This window comes from Serinus canaria, chromosome 14, assembly GCF_022539315.1.
Source record: "Serinus canaria isolate serCan28SL12 chromosome 14, serCan2020, whole genome shotgun sequence".
NCBI lineage: Eukaryota > Metazoa > Chordata > Aves > Passeriformes > Fringillidae > Serinus > Serinus canaria.
This window is the reverse complement of record NC_066328.1, coordinates 7,464,462-7,478,294: the sequence shown is the minus strand read 5'-3', so window position 1 is coordinate 7,478,294 and position 13,833 is coordinate 7,464,462. Positions and strand designations below refer to the sequence as shown.

At 43.7% G+C, this 13,833-nt stretch overlaps 1 protein-coding gene across 1 annotated transcript; it reads right to left on the bottom strand.

Moving 5' to 3' along the window:
• Positions 1 to 6,028: 6,028 nt before the first annotated feature.
• MPV17L (MPV17 mitochondrial inner membrane protein like) lies at positions 6,029 to 13,374 on the bottom strand. The gene is made up of 4 exons (XM_030229913.2): positions 13,058 to 13,374; positions 11,651 to 11,721; positions 10,289 to 10,318; positions 6,029 to 10,141 (listed from the first exon to the last, which is right to left on the bottom strand). Exons 1-4 carry the CDS (start codon positions 13,356 to 13,358, stop codon positions 9,962 to 9,964), a joined length of 582 nt encoding a protein of 193 aa, XP_030085773.1. The 5' UTR covers positions 13,359 to 13,374; the 3' UTR covers positions 6,029 to 9,961.
• Positions 13,375 to 13,833: the final 459 nt, after the last annotated feature.

Below are 13,833 nucleotides of genomic sequence, written 5' to 3'. Positions count from 1 at the left end.
CGCTGCGCGGGGCTCGGCGCTCGGTGCGCGGCGCGGGGCCCGCGGGCGGGGGGCGGGCAGGGGCTCCGGCACATGCTCAGTGCGGGGCTGGGGCGGGGGAGCCGCCGCACAAAGCCGTGTCGCACCTCGCACATGCTGCACACACGCCCCGCCCGCCCGGCCCTGCCTCCGCTCGGTGGGCACTGCTCGCCTGGGGGGCTGCCCGGAGCTCCGCGCCCGCGTCTCGCTGCTGCGGCTCTGCCCGGCCCTGCTCAGCTCAGCTCAACCGTGCCCTGCCCAGCCCTGCTCTGCCCTGCCCTGCCCTGCCCTGCCCAGCCCTGCCCTGCCCTGCCCTGATCCCCTTGCGTGGCCAAGTTCGCAAATCCTCTCTCTGCCAGGGCGGATAGAACTGTCCATCTTGTGGCCGGTGCAGCGCTGAGCACATTTCTGACCTGAGCAGCTGGGGAATGATGGTGATATCCACAGCCACTCACGGCTTTTGCAGTCTAACACATCTCAGGCTCCCGTGCATGCAGCCTTTGGCTTTCCTAAAAGTCCTGCACTGACAGGAATGACACTCATTCCAGCATCACGTTGCCAGAAGCCAGAGAACAGCACTCAAACAAGTGATGCAATTTTGTGTCTCTCATTTTTCATCAGCATGCAGCTTTGCTGCTTATGCAGCCTGCTGGGAATAAAGGAAATTACTTTACAGGAAGCACATGTGTGATGATTATTACTGTCATTACTAAGTTTTTTCTTTTGTTGTAGCGAAGGTTATATGGATGAAATCCCTGAACAGCATTTTACAGTTGGAGCCTACCTTTCCTAGTGAGATCACACTGCACTTTACTGTGAGTGGTGTAACGTCTGACATAAAGACAATGAAGCAGGAGTTAGGCAGGCTGTCCAGTGCCCCACTGCAAATCAGGGGTTTAACACATTTTGCCTCACTTATAAAGAATCATGAGTACATTGGGTGAATACTGGGAAAACTCACTTGTTTGTCACCTACTTTTGCCTGCAAAGTCTTGTCCTTAATCATCAACACTTCAAAAATACCTCTGGATTCAGTGGTACACTTACTAATTGGACTGGCACACACTGATGCTATTGTGTGAGCAATTTTGTTTGAGGAGTGCTTCACACGCCGGAGGCAAGAACACCTCCACATTGCTTTTAAAATTGTAACTGAAAATTTCTCTGCTTGTCTTCCCGAGAATTGGAATTAGCCAGCAAGATGAGCTAGACAGTTTGAGGACATCTTCAGGGCACTCTGATTTTTCTCTGTCAGCTGTGCTCCCCAGAGATTTGCCGTGAATTGAGCACCAGACGTGCCAGAACAGCTCTTGCTGCCGGTGCAGTGCCTCATCCTCGCTGGTTTGGCCTTTAGAGACAGAGCCCAAACAGAGCTGTGAGTCAAGCAGAGAAGCTGGTGGCAGGACTCTGCACAGCTGATTTTGGGTGACAGCGCAGCTGCCTGCTGGGGTGGGCTGGACTGACTCACTGGTAGAAGTGAGGAACACAAATGTGGGAGGAATAGGAGTCCATCTGGGCTCTGGATGAGAGTGGGATTAAGGGAAACAGGCTGATCAAGGAGAAGGGCCAATTTTTAGTGGATCTGAGGACTATTTAATTTCAAACCATCCTTTCAAGCTTTTTAGGTAATTACAACCCAACTGCATTGTTTAGGAGATGGGGGAGTTATCCTAGGAATAGTTGAATATTTAAAGCTCTGCTTTTGTTAGTATGGCTGAAAAACACCCACTAGGCAGAAACTTGTGTGTAAAGAATTTACTTACATAAAGCAAAGAATAGAGAAGGTGATTTACTGTAATTAGGAAGTTTTCACCTGCCTATTTTGAGAAGTCCCAAAATCCAGTAACAGTCCAGTTCTACAGAGCTTCTGCACAAAGATTTTTTCAAGAGTAGGGCCCAAGTATGTATCAATTATTTGCTAAGTAATATCAGCATTTTTGTTAGTGTGACTCTGGAGCATTGCTGCTGCTGCATTTGCCAATGGAATTAAATTTCTTTCCTACTGATGATGTTTTTCAGTGGACCTAGCAATATAAATTATAAATGCATTTCTTTACTCATGAAGACTGGTTTTCTTCTGCTGAAAGCACTGTTAATGCAGAAAATACAAAAATTTAGGTCTTTTCTCACTGCTCATAATGTAATGCCTGGTAGAGAAACAGAGGTGCACTTTGCTCTTGCAGTCATTTCCCTGGCAGCTTCAGTTCCCATTTCTCACTAAATCCTGCCACCAGGAGCTAGAGCTGGGCAGGAACAGTTGGCAAATCCACTCTCCTATCTCTTGCTCTCTGGCCTCTGTCAGACATCACAGATTCCCCATGGCAGACATGACTTACTTAGACTTATCTCAGCTATTTTTTTTTGTATAGAAGGTCAGAATGCACAGCACAAATTTGGGAGATACAGCGGCAAAGAGTCAGGGCATAAATGTGAGGTAGAAAGAATGGAAACAATCTGTGCACTTCAAATCTGCAGTTCTGACCAAAACAGAGATTTCAGAAACATACTTCACTAAACTCTTTTCTTTCCCATTTTACTTTTGCCTTGGTGAATTCTTTTTATGTTCACTATCTTTTTAAGGTACAAATTTCACAGAAAAAGCTGCTAGAGCATTTGTCAAATACATTACTAATACCATGGGTAGTGAAATTGCCTATGTGAGAGTCTTATTTTTGGCATTTGGAGCCAAGTCCAGTGGTATGACTGAGCTGACTGCTGTGCAGGTGAGTCACTGTGCAGGTGGATTTTGCATCAGTGATGGGTGTCCATAGCTACCAAGAAAAACAGATGTTTGAGTTCAGTAAATATAGATGTTGACATAAATTGGTCTGGGCTATTTTAGACTTGCAAACACAGCAGGCAACAAGTAATATTTAATGCCTGTATGTGGGCATGTTCATTTTGAAGCAATAAACATCCCGTGTAAATTTTGCAAACGCAGCAGCACACAGCTCCAGGCACAGCTCTCTCAGGGCCTGAGTCTTTTCTCATTTCACATGGTCCAAACTGTAAAGGTGACTTTCTGTAAGCTTCCATTTTACCTATACAAGTTGGTATCTTACAGAGAGAACTCAAAACTGCCTGCAAGCTGTGAGGCACCCAAAGAGCCTGTGCCAGTGTCTTGCTGATTCATGTCCCTATGCAGTGTCCATGCTCCATTAGCCCTAACAGGCAAGTTCACTCCTGTGGGCCATTTCACTTCCCCCCTCACTGGAACTGGAAGCTATAAAGTCACTGCCCTGACTTCTGAAAGGGTTTCTTTACCATTTGAATTTCTCTCTATATTTGTACCTGTGTTCCATTGGATTTTTTTTGCCAATTTCTGCCCAAAACAGTAAGCAAAACACGGTATGGGTAATTGCCATGATGTAATTGCCAGGTGTAGTTATGAACACATAATAATTCATTACTGCATGATGACCATTCTGAACCAGATATAGAACTAACACAAAATCCTTCAGTGTCACTGGCATGCCATGGCTAATCAGCTGCAGTTAACAGTCTTGTTGCATTTTGGATGTAAAAGTATGTGATGTATGAAATGGAAGCAGCTGGACACCCTTAGTAGGTGAGTAAAGGTGGAGTTTAATTCCCAGAGAGGTGTAAGCAATGGCAAAACAAGAACACCACAGGGCACCAGTCTCTCAGATGTAGATTTCTCCAGGCCAGCACAGAACAAGTATGAAAAAACAAACAACTAGAGGCTGAAAAAGGAATAATCAAAATTCATATTTTCTTTCCCAAATATTTCAGCAATGAGAGGAAAGCTGTTACCCTGGCAAGTTTTAAATAAAAAGTAATATTGAGAGTTTGTTCTTATGTATGCACACACTAAGTGCATGTTAGCTACAGTAAGATACTAATTCCAGGGTTGTAACTTAAATTTCTCTACCACCAAGTTGCACCCTGTAAAAGGACACACAATTCAGAATGAAGCTGACACTTCCTCCACAGCTAAAGGATCTCATGTGCTGCAGAACTTTGTGTGCATGGGTTGAGTCCATATGGGCCAAACCCTGTATTTCTCACAGCCATCTGGGTGCTTGTGCATTTTGGTTCTGTTGGAACTGGATAAGGCACAGTGACAGAAATGGGGAACAGTTCTCATTCCCAGCCAGTTCCCATTGTCCCAATTTCTCTGATGACAGAACTACCTACCAGGCTCCATATCCATGCTGCCTCTTGGTCTCTCTGATTCTGTCAGTCTGGAGGGTGTAAAATGGAAAGGGACTTTTCAATATCCCATTTTTAAGGTCTTCTGGCAGAGGGGAGATTAGCATAGGTGCCCCTGTTCCATCTCTTACACAAGCCCCAAGGGTGTGCACACTCACCTGCTGTCATTTCCCCTGTTGTTTTGCAGCCCCACTTCATGACTGGTTTTCCCGGAACACAGCAAACAAAACCACCCATTCCTCAGCTCCTGAAGCTCTCTCACCCCTCTGCTACAGCACAGCTGTCCTTGACAATGTCTTTTCTGACCCTACTTCACTCCTCATTAGACTTTTCCAGGCCCGAGGTTTCTTTCAGCACAAAAAGGTGTAACTGCAGCTGGTGTTGCATAGCAGGCAATGATACATTCTGCTCTATTCTTGGCACTAAACTGTTTTTCTATCTGGATACAAGGTGCAAGATTTTTAGGCATGACCACAATAAATGAGCAAACTGCAAAAAATTAGGGAAGGCAGTGTTTATAGGCAGTGTTTATTAGGGTGGATGATGTTGATAGGCATATGCAACACATACAGACATGTAATCTGCATTCTTTGTTCTTGTTTAAAATGGATTACAGTAACTTTAAACAAGAACTTTGTTCTTGTTTAAAATGGATTACAGATTGTGGGCAAGTGCATGTGAGTTCTTAGTGCAACTTGGATATTAAGAGAGGACAGACAGTCCTTAGCTGGTTTAGAACAGAAATATTAGGCAGAGATAGAAAAAATATTACCTGAGGCATGTGTGAAAGTCACTGGGATTAATACAGCATTGCTGTCCACATTTCAAATTAGAGGTTGCACAGCAAAAATGGGTTTGCAAACGAGCTTCAAGAGTGATCCAGCAAAGGGCTAACAGAGCTAAAGCTCCTACACTTTATCCAAGGGGTAAACAAAAACTCTGCTTACCACTACAGGCACACAGAAAGCTTTGCCTGCTGTACTTAGTCTTTCAATCTTGTCAGAAAAGGAGTAACATTTTATTAGAATGTTAAGGCTAGATTGATGTGGGTGGGTAATAAAATTTCATAAGAACACATAAATAATTTCTTTGAGACACAGAATTCTCTGTGTCTCACTTGAAGTGTTTGGATAAGTTCCTAGAAGATGGCATTGGAGTCAACATCACTGGTTTGATTCAGGAAGAACTCTTTGCTTTGCATTACCCAAGGATTCAGACTGAGTGATGCTTTTTCTCCCTGTTGGCCTTGAAGTCTATGAAACAGAATTTTTCAACTTGAACTCCTTCCATAAAGCTTCCTCCTCATTCTAAATATACAAGAAGTTACAGCAGGGAATGGAGGTGGTGTCTCTCTTCCAGTTGTGGAATATATTACTCCCTTCAGCCTCAAATATTCTGAACCATTTCCTTCCCAAGAGTATCCCCCACAAACTTGACTGAGTTCAGTCAGCAAGGACCCCATTTCCAACCTCTGTTCTCTAGAAAATTTTCTACCTGAAATCCTCAATTCCTCTTGTAAATATACTAATTATCTAAATAAATTCTTATATCAAAATTTTGCATCTTTTTCATAAAAGTCCACTGGCTTCAGCATAAGACTTCAAAGATGGGAGTTCTGCTCTGAATTTATTCAGAAATGGCAGATGACTTAATGTATGTAACTAAACTCTAAAGGCAGTGAGTAATCTCTCCTTAGTTTTTACTGTGCTGCTGTGTTAAAGTCTGTGACACCAAATTGAGCTTTTTGCTGCATGTGGTGCATGAAGATCCTGTAAGAAATTTACAAATGATGTGGCTTTGTTTATACACATTTGAGTTAAAGATAGACAGAGCCAAAGAACAGCACTGAATGTTTATTAAGCCTTTGCAAAAACATAGACAATTTCAGTCAACTTGAAATTCGTTATTTTGGTAAAATTCAAGTATTTCTTGCACATCTCACTGGATTGACACTAGCAGTAGAGGCAGCAGCACAAGCAGGAAGCACTGGCACTTACAGCAGAGAACTGGAAGGCTGAAGCTGCATAGATTTCAAAGGTTGTTCTATAAAGAGAACTCAACACATCAGATATGGTAACAGACTAGAGGCAGTTTCACCTTTGCTGCAGCAGGAACTGGTTATTTTATGCTGTGTTACTGGGTAGGTGCTTCTGGTGTGAACAAGACAGAGGCCTTCTGGTGAATTTTCCAAGAAGGATGTATTTAGCATACTAGTAAGCACAGAAGGTTCATTTACATAAAAGATTTGCAGTAGAAAAATAAATTTTGAAATTCTCGTTTTATCAAATTCAGACTCCACATCTCCACAGCCATCCAGAATAACATGGAGCTGGAGCTGATATAAATGTCTGCTCATTCCATTTGCTCTTAGAGAGGATCCATGACATAAAAATATCACCTGACTGCAGGCCTAATAGCTACTGGCAGTGTGTTGCTCCTTCCTGAGCACCTCTGTGATGTAAAATTCTGTTCATCCTGCTGGTTGAGGAAATCTGCATGTTCAGCTGGCAGTAAGATCAGTGCAATTCCTAGAAATAGTCATAAAGCCCTCATGACTGTTTCTGAAAGGGTAGCAGAGACACTAGGATGAATCTTGCCCATCTTTTTCTTATTTCTTTTTTTATTCCCCCAGAAAATTACTGAGTTATTAGAAGAAACAAACAAAAGATTACATGTGTGTCAAATAGGGTTGGACTAGATGACCTGGGATGGACATACAGATGTCCTTTCCAACCTCAACCATTCTGTTATCCTGTGAAATTAATCTTCTAAGCCAAAAAGGTGTCAAGGAATAATTAAGGCTCTAACAACTAAGGGATTAAGTCTTCAGACTAAACTGTCAGAGGAAGAAAATCTTTAGAAGGTCCATTAATTTATGCACACTAAGAAATTGTCCCAATGCAGCTTCATATTTTGCATGTTGTGGGTCTGAAATGTTTGTCAGACCAATCAGTGCTCACAATTAAAAAGGAAAAAATACAAATTTTTTCAGGTGAAAAGGGATTTGTGTTACTTAGCTGTCAAATGCCTTAAGAGAAAGGGAGAAAGTGAAAGGGTTATGCAGGATCTAAAGTCTACTGAAATATAGAGCCACAGGCTTCCATTACATGAAAGAACTGTACTTCAAGTAATAAAGGATGGAGAGAAATCCTGAACTCCCCAGCCAGAGAAACTTGAAGACAAAACAGGATTTAGCTCAAATTCCCAAGCAAAATCTGGTAGCACAAAAGCAAGAGCAATAAAGCACAGCTTGTATAAGCTTCTAAACCATTTAAAATAAAAGATGGATCTTTCATTTATTAGTCAGTTCTGATGAAAAAAGGTATCAGCATTATGCAGATTATGAGTTATAAATTCTTGATTCATCTGGAAATTCAGTTTCACCTACCATACCCATGAAGAAAGATTTTTTGCTCTGAGTTACAGCAAAATATCACATACTGCTTACAGCAAACCAACAGCATTTCACTCTCCTTGTAATGACATTATTTTCCAGTTCCCTTCTCCAAGAGAATGCTATTAATCATGAAACACTTAAGGCACAAGCAGAAATAAAAATAAATAGCATCTGTAAAAAAAAGTTAAATACTTAATTAGCACACCTTACCTGAAACTTTTAGCTCTTACTAAATAGAACAGACTTTAAAATACCAGTCTGATCCCAAAAATATCAACAGAAAAAAACCACTACTGAAATTGCTTCTTTATCCTGAGGACTTTATACACACAAGGACAGTTGAACAGCTATAGCTGTCTGAAGCATCTGTTCACTCATTCTTTAAATAGACAGACAAAATTCAGTTTGTTCCTCTGTGCATTCCTACTCCTCCTGGGATGTCCAGCATCAGGACTGCTCAATTCACACTTCATGATTAATGCAGCAACATCCAGCAGGGAATTCAACTCACCAAATGTAAGTATCTACAAGGAAGCAATTGACACAGCAGCCACTCCTCTGAGCCTCCATGGCCCAGAGGGGCAGGAATGGCCCTTCAGGGCACATTTCAACACACACAGTGTTAAACCAACCAACCAAGCTGGAGATGTCCCTGCCAAAGGTGTCAGAAGTCAATTAAGATTAATTCCAGCTTGGGGCTGTAGGCAGGTGTGCTCTTCCACATCTGCCTGTGCAGCTGCAGATGGAATTGCAGTAACTTGTCCATCCTGAGAGGGAAGGCACCTCCTCCCCCTGCCTGCCAGAAGAGCAGGCTGTGGAAGCAGCCCCCTGCCTTCTACCCTCCTCTCACTGCTGCAGTCCTCTGGTCAGAGCCATGTGGGCACTTTGCATCACTCTTGAGCACTGGGTTATGCTAAACAAGTTGATTTCACCTGAAATAGGTTGGGCACTGCTTGCATGATCCCTTTTCCTTTCTCAGCTAAGCAGCACTGGGCTCCTACAGTGACAAATAATTGTTAGCAATATATTAAGTAGTACAGCTGCTGGCCAAAAGAATGGATATTTATAGCCTAAGCAGGCTTTGGTACACTATTTAGACAAGGCTGAGGAATTCAGACATTCCTCAAAGGGGTTTATTATTGTACCAGAGGGATGAGTCTTCTCTTTAGAATCAGACCCATTAAATCAGATACTCTTTCAAGCTTACAATTTAGTAACTTCAAGGCATAAAATCCTATTCTAATATAACAAGGGCTCCTTTACTGGTCTGATTTGAGCTTACTGCAACCATAGAAATTTGCCCAGTTCCTGTTTTGAGATACAAATGCACATTTAAAAAATACCCGTATCCAGACCTGATCCTCAAGCTGACAAAGCAAATCCATAATTAATTTTCACTATCTCCTATGTATAATTACCCAGTGTCTTCTATGAATAGGAATGTTTAAAAGCCATTTGAGGAAAGAATGGAAGTTCCTAATATATATATATAGCTGGATTCTGCCATTCATGCTACCTTCATTCCCATGTCCTTTTTCATCAAAATTTTAATTATACCTTCAGCATGATAAAACAGCTGAAAAGAGTAGAGAAGTCAAGACTCCCATGGCCCTTGAGGAGCAGAGGAAGCAGTGGCTGCACACAGAACCAAAGCTCCCTGCAGTGCTTGGGGGGTTCCACCATGCAGGGGCTGCTTGACTGACCCCAAGGGTCAATGGGCAGCACTCACCCCAAAGGGCTCTGACCAAAGTAATCTTTATGCTCCCAGCTAAGATAAAACATGGACAAATATAGTCCAGCTTTGTATATTCTATGAAATAATTAATTTCCTATATAAATTTTCATGTAGAATAAAACAAGTTGGCCCCATAGAAATGTGGGCTTTACAAACACAGTACTTTTGTTTCCTCTCAATGAAACAAATTCAATGCCACTTTTTAGATATGGAATACATTAAATTTTGTTCTGCAAAGTAATCTTGCATTGATAACAATTGTCAAGTCCAACAACTGATGATTTAATGTTCTGTTCTCCTTTTTCTAGCAATTACAAGTTGTTTGAAAATTAAATTACAGTTAATATTTCTCCCCAGTGAGGCAGTCTGACAGGATGTACAAATGCTTACATTGCCCTGTAAGTCAGTTGTTTCCAGATGAGATGTGCTGACAGCATGAAAATAATTAAATGTCAATATGCAACTGGCCTCTTTTATGAAAAATAAACAGGCACAAAGACAAACTGTTCCACTGCTTATACTAAACACCAAATGTTGGAATAACTGCTTATTTTAAACACAACATGAGGCTGCAGTGTAATTTACTGACTTTCACAAACCCAGTTTAGCAATTTAGAATGTATTCAGAAGTAAAGTTCTTATTTGTCTGATGATTCTTCATCTGCATTGACCTTCTCTCCTTGGAGCCACATGAATGCTGACTTTGCTGTGCCATCTCCACTCTGCTGGGAAAAGCAAATGAAGGAAGCCCAGACAAAGCCACAGAGGCCAGTGTAAGCTGTTCTCAGGTGAACTGGGATCAGAATGAAGTTTGACAGCTGTGTGGGAAGAAGAGAGAGCTCAGCTAGTGCTCCAGGCACTGTGACCCACCCAACAACTGCACTGCTCCTCCTGGGCTCAGACACAGCATGGATGGGAGAGGATCCCGGGTTCTCTGGCAGGGAAAGGCCACCCTCAGAACTCACCTGCACGAAAGGCCAGTACATCAGTCCTGTCTGAAAGGAAAATGAATCATTTGTTATTCTTATGGATTTCAACCACCAAGATTCATTTTTCCCACATTCAGTGATGACTGAAACGTATTTGAGTAAAGTTAATAAAAGCTGTTTGATTACAAATGGAGATGCTTAACCTAGGGTTTGCCATATTAAACTTCTAATCATCCTCATGAGCCTCTAGACTCTGAGTTTTTCAAACACAGTTTTCTACTCATTTTAAATACAAAACCCTAAGCACAGTTAATTCTTCACAGACATCTGACACCAGACACAATAAACGCATTTACCAGATGGGTGAACAAATGTTTAAACATGTGAACATTTGTTTCAGCCATTAATGAAAAATACCACTGAACACTATTTATTTCACACTTGCAATGCTCCTTCTCCTTACTCATACACGTAAGGCATATTTAGAAAAATCAATGGATAATTTACTCATAGAACATAAGGCTGAGAGAAACCTTATGTTTTGATAGGCTATAGTGGGCACTGCTTTTAGAATCATCTTCCATAGGAATAAAAATAATCCTTTCCCATCCTACCTATATAGTTTTACAATATGAAGAGAAATTCACATTGCAATCACATCTTCTCCTGTTACTATTTTTCCCTGATAAGCCATCCATCATTCTTCTTGCATCTGAGAAGCCTTTAACATTCTCAGCTTGCTCAGCTCTGAGGGAGCACGGATAATTTTGTCTTGTGTATGCAGAAATGCAAATCAAAGCCAGCTGTTTATAGCAAAGCCTTCTTAAAACAAGGGGGCTTGGTTCTGAAAGTGAGAAGATTGTCACTGAAAAGTACAGCCTAAAAATGATTCTCAAAGCAAGTGTCTCTGTAATTAATTATTTTAATAGGTGTACAAGTGTTGTCAATAGTATCAGTAGCTAAACACTGGTGTGTGGGTAGTTCTTAAGATAAAAACCCCTGAATCAATGTTGTACTGTAGGACTGTCATTCAACCAGAGCTTGGTGCAAGTGTTATGTATATAACCACTGTACTTATCATTTTTTTAAATGGCATAATTTCACCCATATTAAAAAATGGCATAATTTCACCCATCTGGCAGCACTGCCTGACCCAAACTGCCTTTACTTCATGTGACTGCTGGTACTTAAAACTTCCTAGACATAATCAAATAATGGAATGGAATGGAATGGAATGAAATGGAATGGAATGAAAAGGAAAAGGAAAAGGAAAAGGAAAAGGAAAAGGAAAAGGAAAAGGAAAAGGAAAAGGAAAAGGAAAAGGAAAGGAGGAAGGAAGGAATATTTATCCTTTTTTGTTGTTGTTTAGCTGTGATATAAGCAAATTGCTTGCCTCACCTTATATGTATTCCAAAATTTCTTTTTACAGTCTGAAAAGATGTCCTCTTTCCTCTGAAGGATGCTCATACCTAGTGGTAAAATATTTACAACAATCAGAAAAAATGCAAAAAATTAAATGTTCACATTTTCCAGTGACATCCTAGACCCTTCTCAAAATACATTACAATATCTTTGAAAGAAAAGCTGATATTGTTACACAAATACCATTCTGACTACCTAATAGTGGTACATCAAATCTCCTCATCTATTGACCTGACTCCCAGCACTGACACCCGGGATCAGCTGGGATTTACTGGGTGTACAGCTGTTGTGGCATCTGTTTCTCTGCCATACCACACACCAGTGGTGGTGTGGGGGAACAGAGAGGATAACAGCACCTTTTACACCCACGAGAGAGAGAATAAAGCATTTTGCACATAAGCAGAGGCCTTAGTCCGACTCTGGGACCTTTCCAGGTATTTCCATGCCTTGAGGTTATCAGTATCTCTCAATGGATACATTGTTTTAGTGCTACCCAATCCAGGGACTTTTACTAGCCCTTTTCTGGTCCTTCAGATCATTCTGGCCCTTGGGCAATTCTCAGCTTAAGTTGTGATATAGCTAAGATCTTGAGTGGAAGCATCTGGTGTTTGACTTCTTTTACTTCATTTCTCTTCAATCACAAATTGAGTATTTTCCCTGTTGGAGTGATAGAATGCAGGTCTCCCAATCCCAGAGAAAAAGAGGATCTGTCTTAATCTTCTACCACATTAAGTTTAAGCTAAATGAGAGCATTTAATTACATTAGTTTCACCTATTAATTTTCTTATTCCCTCATGTTTATTTCTGAAATAGATACTAGACTTCTTTAAAGTATCTTGTTACTTGTTAGCTTTTGAGATCAGCCATTAGTAGCATGCTTTATTTCTATAGACTCTCACAGCAGAAGCTGGTTCGTTGAACGATGCCATTTCCTGACATCTACACCTGCGTTTTGGAAAATGAGACAGCTGATGCTGAGAACTGAGCACAGCAGTTCAAACAGACATGGATGCTGCAATCCGTGGCAGGTGCTCTGCATTCTTTGCTGCTAATTAAAAGCTACGCGCCCGACCAAGCTCAGGGCAGGCCTCCTTTGGTCCAGCACCTCTCCTGGAGAGCTCCGCAGTGCCACAGGCGGCTCAGCGCCCTCGGGCATCCTCGGGGGGAGCTGTCGGGCTCTGTAGAGCACCCCGGCCGCGGTCCCGCTCCGAGGGCGCTTAGGGGTGCGGGAGCCGCGCCGGGCGGGCAGGGGGTCCCCAGCCACCCCGGCCCCTTGGGGAGTACGCCGGTCCGAGCCAGGCGCGGGTCGCGGTGCGGAGCCGCTGCCGGGGGCGGCGGGGCCGGCGGACGCGCGGGGCTCGGCGGGCAGCCCCCGGCACTCACCCGTGTAGAAGGCCAGCACGGCGACGGGCGCGCCCAGCAGCTGATCGCAGAGCACCTTGCCCAGCACGGCGGGCGGGCGGCGGCCGGGCAGCGCCCGCTCCAGCGCCCGCAGCCACACGTAGCTGAAGTTGCCGTGGAAGGCCAGGGCCACCAGCGCCACGCGGCGCGTCTGCGCCCAGTCGGGCGGCTGTCCCCGCAGCAGCTGCTGCGCCGCGTCCCCCGCCGCGAACAGCCCCCCGTAGAGCAGCACGTTGCAGAGCCAGGGGAAGCGCCGCACCCCGCGCAGCAGCGCCCCGGCCATCGCCGGCCGCCGCTTCCGCCTCTCCTTCCTCCTCCTTCTCCTCCTCCTCCTTCCCACGGGCCCGCCCGCCGCCGCCGCGGCCCCGCCATCCCCGCGGTCCCGGAGCGCTCCCTGTGCCGCGGAGGGCCGGCTCCGCACGCCGGGCCCCGGTGGGTGCTGGGTGACCCGCGGGTGACGGCAGGGCAGCCGGGCTTCTGCCGGGCTCGCTTCCCAAGTGCCTGTGTACTCATCCCAGGATGTAGGTGTCGCCTAGGGTAGCACTATTGGTCACTGTGCATTACTGTCGCAACTATTGAGTGACAAATGAACACTAGGCACTGTTTCCTTATTATCTTTTTTGCAATTATTTCTTTGTTGCGTGCTTACATGAGTAGGTTATGGCTTTTTCTTTTCAGTTTTGCAGTCTGAGCAGGGCCGATGCACACCAGCTGAGCAGCAGCAGCCCGTGAGGTTCCCCTGCTTTGACCTCTGCTGC